The sequence below is a fragment of the Peromyscus californicus genome, unplaced genomic scaffold (genome assembly GCF_007827085.1).
Source record: "Peromyscus californicus insignis strain IS unplaced genomic scaffold, ASM782708v3 Scaffold_18__1_contigs__length_77618521, whole genome shotgun sequence".
NCBI classification, from domain to species: domain Eukaryota; kingdom Metazoa; phylum Chordata; class Mammalia; order Rodentia; family Cricetidae; genus Peromyscus; species Peromyscus californicus.
In genome coordinates this window covers 40,024,366-40,030,383 of record NW_026294480.1, presented here as the reverse complement: position 1 = coordinate 40,030,383, position 6,018 = coordinate 40,024,366, and the positions used below count along the sequence as shown (strand labels likewise).

Below are 6,018 nucleotides of genomic sequence, written 5' to 3'. Positions count from 1 at the left end.
ATAGACTATAGCTTTATCTTTTATTAATTTTTAAGTTAATATACATGATAAGAGTTTTATTATGACATTTTCATGCCTGTATCATTCATTATATCTTGCTCATGTTTGCTCATTCCTACTGAATACCACCATTCTGTATGCTGCCTGTCTCTAGCTGTAAGGTGTGTTGTTTTTGTTTTTGTTTTGATGCAGGGTCTCATTCTGTGTCCTAGGCTAGCCTCAGCCTCCCTGTATACAGGCACGAGCCACCATAAACAGCTCAGACTGTAATTATTACATGATGACTAGATAATGCTATGCTCATCCCCAATGTACTGCTTTCCAGAGCCCCAAGGAAATTGAGAGATATCTGGATTGGGAATGTTTGTCACTAAATTGGTATCAAACAAGCTGCATGCCATATTCCTTCTGTTGATATAAAAATGCAAAGTTGAAAATTTGTGCATTGATATGATCAGACCTTAAGTAAATTTATTAAAAGTCATCATTAGAAATGTGCTCTCACTGAGGGCAGGGTATTACTTTGCAGGATTTCTTTTCCCTGCCCACTGTTGCTATAGTGGCTACGAATGGATCACTCTATCCAGTAGCAGATGTTTAGTGTATTAGCCTCCCCACGTGCTGCTGACTATGGGGGTCCAGCCTCTCGATAGCCCTCTCCCAGGATCCAGGGAGAATCTATGACCAGCTGATAATCTAATCTTTGATGATATTAAATGAATCTATGTACAAGAAACTCTTTAGTCCATATGCTTTATTTTTCTGAGTTAGTTCTCTCTCTTTTCTACATGGCTTCTGTTCTGTTCTCACATTTAGCTCCTCTCTGTCCCTTCTCTTTCTGTCTTCTCCATTGTCCCAGTTCTAACTTAGTTCCTTTGCTCTCCACTTCATCTCTGTCCATCCTCCAATCTTTCATCTATTACACTCCTTCCTCTTCTACCCTCCTAACCCGACCCAACTCAGTTTATCCACAATCTGCAAAAACTCAGCCTTGCTGCTTCCTGGTCAGGTGGGGCAACTTTGCTCTGAGCTAGGAATTCTGCCTCAATACTTCAGGGCACCTGGTATGCAAAAAACCCTTTTGTTCTGAGTCAATTGCTCTGGAATGCCACTTGGCCTGTGAGAGGAAGGAGAGTCTGGGCTTCATTTGTACCAAAAACAAAGCTATGCACCTTGTCTCCAAGGCGATGTCTCCAGAAGGGTATTTACCTTAATTCAGGAGACTGTTTGCTGTTTTGACCTAGGATGCTAGGTAAAAACATTGTTAAAAGTTCTTGGGGAAGTTATGAGTGCACATGGAATTCATAGCAGAAAACAGCTGATATACTAAAAGCTGAATAACACCAAATACTCCTTGAGATTTGGCTTAATCCTCTGGAAGGTCCTTAGCTTCTTCCAGGTATTAGCTTTGTCATAATCAGCTGAATTTCTACTTCATATTTATGCTGTGGCCCATAACACCCATGCTTATTACTAGTCCTAGTGACTAGGAGATGAATAAAACTTACTAGTTCCTAGGGAGTTATCATTTAGGATCCTTCACTTTATCATCTATATGATGAGGATAACAATAATACCCACACATAAGAGCTGTAGGATTAAATAAGATAATCCTCATAAAAATGCTTGGAAGCCAATTTAAAGTATGCTCCTAATTAAATATGATCGATGATGACATTCAATAGACATTGGTAAAAATGCTACAAACACTATTGAAAATATTGGCTGTCAACTATTCCTATGTCTAACATGAATTGTATAACAAGAATGCTTTGTTGAAAAAATCGCAGGAGAAAATTCTGCCTGGTGGAATACTTGGTGTTTTTATCCTTGATGCTTTAAAGTTTCAACAGAGCACTTCAAATATCACCTTAATTAAGTGAAAATTATTTGCTACAAGATGTAAGAAAATTTGTCATTAATAGTTTTACAAAGATACTTTGTTTCACTTAAGATTTCTTAAAACTTAAGAATAATCTATACAGCCTTTAAAGTTCATACCTTGTGTCTTAAAGTATCAGTATAAACAATTAGCTGATGAAATTTGGAGTCACTTAAAAATGCCTTCTTTCATTCAGATAAATACTGATGGAATTCATCTTCTGTGTAGGCATCTAAAGATGGAAGGAGCTGATCCCTGCTCACCTTTAGACCAGGTAGGAAGACATAATCCCCTTTCATTTATGGTACCTGCACTCTGTTAGAGAATGGGCTGATTAATGTGGGATTCTAGAAGGAGGAGTGACCAGGGAGAGGACACAGCCTCTGTCCTCTCTAAAGAAGGATAACAAGGCTTCCTAGAGTAGCAAGAAGCAATGGACTGACCACACATGGATGGTTTCGTCATGTCCCTCCTAAAGCTGGAAGTACCTTATATTGACTTGAATCATCAACCATATCATCACAAACAATACAGCCAGCCCTGGGGGGAGGGGGCGGGGAATTCTTCACTCTTCTTCTCAAAATAGCTCATATTACACTCAATATTAAAAGCCAAGACTGACAATATGGTGTTTCCCATGTTTGGTAGATACAGTAAATATATAATCCCACCAGGTACTAAGTATACAGTTAATACATTTTTAATTTTTAATTTTTAATTTATAGCCCGTGTCTGGACAGCAGATTCTTCAACCTCCAATTTCTTGAGGTTTCTACTGTGCTATTGTTCTCTGCTTCATTTTGTGATTCACTGAAAGAAAAAGAAGTGGAGAGGAATAAAATACCCCCGGATGCACCTCTGGTGTACAGGAACGGTGATGTAACAGCCATCTTCAGAGACTGTTCAAGCTCACCTCCAGCTGCATCAGGACTTTGCCATGTAATGACCTTTCAGATCTGCAAAAGAAATGCCTCAGAGAGCCTCCAAACTCGACTTTGAACCACAGCAGGCTACCGAAAATTGTGTCTGCTCGTGCCTGTGAGTTCATCAGCCCTATCGAGCCGCTGAACAACACTGTGCTGAAATGCTGAAAAGCTTTGTGAGCTCGTCGATGGGCGTGGCTGCCGGCGTTTCCCTCCTGGTACTCTTGCTGGTCTGTGGAATTGGGTGTGTCTGGCACTGGAAGCGCCAGGACAGCGCACCCTTTACCTTACCAAAGTTTATGCAAAGAAGTAGCAGACATAATGACTGCACAAAAAACCTTGGCTTGAGTGACCACAAGATTTGCTCAAGCTCTAAAACCTCCGTGGAAAGCAAAGGCCACAAGTCTACTTCCAAGAGAAATAGGATGCATGGCGAGTACGAAAATGTGCAAGTGGGTCCTCCCCGCACCGAAGAGACACCTGAGAAGGCGCTGTATGAAAACACGCAGCCATCTAATCTTGAGGAGCATGTCTACGGCAATCAAACAGATGCCCTCTATTATAATTTCCAGAAGCCTAGCCCTCCTCCTCCTGCTCCTCAAGATGAAGACATATACATCCTTCCAGATTCTTACTAGCTTTTCAAGGAGCTGAGACTCATTGTTGCAGGAAAAAATGATCACCAGGCCTCAGGGTGGACTGATGATCAAATTATTCTGATGAAATCGGGTCTCTTTCCTATCTCCGGCCTTATAAATCCTCACTGAGAGAACCACTGTGCACAAATTCTAGAAACCCTCTCTGCCTTGGATTAAATCTGTGCTGTATTATATTAATTCTTTCTTTTAAATATTTGCTGGTATGGCTTTCCTTCATTCCTTCCTTTATTATCTCTGAGGCTCAATATTATTGCCAGTCTTCTAGCAATTCATCTGTCTTCTTCTTTTGTTTTGCTGTGATTAAGGGCTAACCCAAGGCCTTTCACACACCAGGTAAGTGCTCAACCCCTGAGCCACATGACTACTCTGGTCTTCTGAATTATATCCATTCAATAGCCTATGGCACAGCAGATTGATCTTCAGAAAACATCTTAGATCACCAGACCATTCCTTTGCCAAAAAAATAATTTTATGTTTTGTTTGCAAAGGACATAAAGCTCGAAAACCTGAGTCCAGAATTTATGACTTTTCCAGTTACAATTTCCTTTCCCAGCGATTATTTCTCCTAACCCCTCACTTTGTTGCTTGTATCAAAATCGTCTCAAAGCTGCCAAGCCCTTCTCTTTGCTCCATGGTGTTTCTTGTCCACCTTCTCAAGCCTGCCTCGGATTATAACTTCTCCAACATCCTCGGAATCATTTGAAACCTGCGTTTCCTTTTTTAATTCCCAATATTCTGTAGATATTACTGACTGTTTAATTCTTTGAGCATTTAAAGATATGAATATTTACTATGCATGTCATTATTAATATAGTATGAGAACATCTTCAGTTGCAGTTGAATAGGAAGGAACTGGCTTGTTAACATGCTTTTAATCCCAAAGAAATCATATGAGGAACTAAAAGTTTGATTTATTGACAAAATTATATCCTGTATTTTGTTAAGTAGTTTTGAGAAAAAATTAATAAATTTACTAATTCCAAATCTATCTAATGAATATTTATTGAATGTTTTTAACTACTTATTAGAGTATATATACTTGTAATTGTACTAGGCAGTTGGGGGATGAAGAGAGGAATTGTTATAAGCAAGCCAAGAAAGGAAGAAAGAAGGAAAGAAAAGGAAGAAAGGGAGAAAGAGAGAGAGAGAGAGAGAGAGAGAGAGAGAGAGAGAGAGAGAGATCGATCTTGAGTATATACTTTCTACACAAAAAGAAAAGACAATAAACAAATAACATGTTCATTATGAAACTATGGATATCTCATCTTTAAGCATAGGCTTTTATAGGATGCTCTGCACTACTTGGCTGGGTATCCAGAAGACTGCTACTTTTGCTGGGTGAATCTTTACTGAGCTTTGCTGACAAGAAGTTTTCCGAGGAACCGGAATCAAAAGGAGTTTGCTCCTCCTCGTCCTCTCTGCAAGTATGTGTTTGACTCCAGCATTGCCAACAGTGTGTAGTTCCTAGTTTCTCCTAGCCTTATCCCTCTCTTTCATGGATGTCCACACCAGCCAGATAGCATCCTTTGTTAGAAACAGAGGGTTAGCTCTCAGATCCTCCCTGGGTACCATCAAGAGACAAGAGCTATTCTGAGTTCTAGGTACCAGCTCTGCAGGCCTCTGAAACTCAGATCTTAGTTCCAAGGCTACAGACATCTGAAGTTACTATCTCTGTAATGCCTCAATGTCCCATCTAGTTCTCCACCCCCACCCCATGTGTGTGTGTGTGTGTGTGTGTGTGTGTGTGTGTGTGTGTGTGTGTGTGTGTTTTGGCAGCACCTGTTCAATTATTTATGTTATATTTTCTTTGTTAAACTGAAAAACCTTCTTTCCCCAACTAGACTCCAAATTGTACAGAAGTAAGGATGATAGTGAGTGCTTTGAAGAGGGAATAAAAGAAAGGAAGAGAGAAATAAAGGACAATCTACTTTTTAGAGAAGTGAGGTGAAATAGAAAAGAGAATTTAAGTTTAGTGAATGGTCAATGGAGGCCTCTTAGAACACACTTAAGCTGAGAGCTAAGGGTGGAAAGGGGACATGTAAATATGGTGTGCAGAGGGTAAGGATGGGCTAATAGGTCAGAAAGACGTGAAGGAGTTCATGGTGATCTTAGAACATAAAGGAAAGGATGTGGCTGGAGCTTTATGGGGGAGAGAGGGTTCAAGAACCACCTGATGGGGGTAGTGAATATATAACAGACTATAGGACTTGTGGGCATATGGCTCTGACCTGCTTATAGGTGTAGCTTCAACCTGTTGTGGGTACAACTAGAATAGTAAAGGGTTTTAATAGAGATATAACATAAAACATTTGTAATTTTAGAAGAGCTTCCAAGCTGAGAAATGACTGGGAAGAGGCAAATGAAGCAGAGGGGTAGATTTAATAGTTAACTTAGACACACAGAGACACTGATAATGCTGTCTTGTTCTTGAAGAAAGGGCACAGGATTCCCCGGTGAACTCAGTGAGTGTGTTTGGTATGGGAGAGGTGAGATTGGAGGCTGTGATAAAAAGAATCTGGAAGAGCCACCTTATTTCGGACTAGGGGCAATGGTG

At 40.1% G+C, this 6,018-nt stretch overlaps 1 protein-coding gene across 1 annotated transcript; it reads left to right on the top strand.

Moving 5' to 3' along the window:
• Window positions 1–2,082: 2,082 nt before the first annotated feature.
• Window positions 2,083–4,452, top strand: Gapt (GRB2 binding adaptor protein, transmembrane). The gene is made up of 2 exons (XM_052742812.1): window positions 2,083–2,156; window positions 2,608–4,452. Exon 2 carries the CDS (start codon window positions 2,967–2,969, stop codon window positions 3,441–3,443), a length of 477 nt encoding a protein of 158 aa, XP_052598772.1. The 5' UTR covers window positions 2,083–2,156; window positions 2,608–2,966; the 3' UTR covers window positions 3,444–4,452.
• Window positions 4,453–6,018: the final 1,566 nt, after the last annotated feature.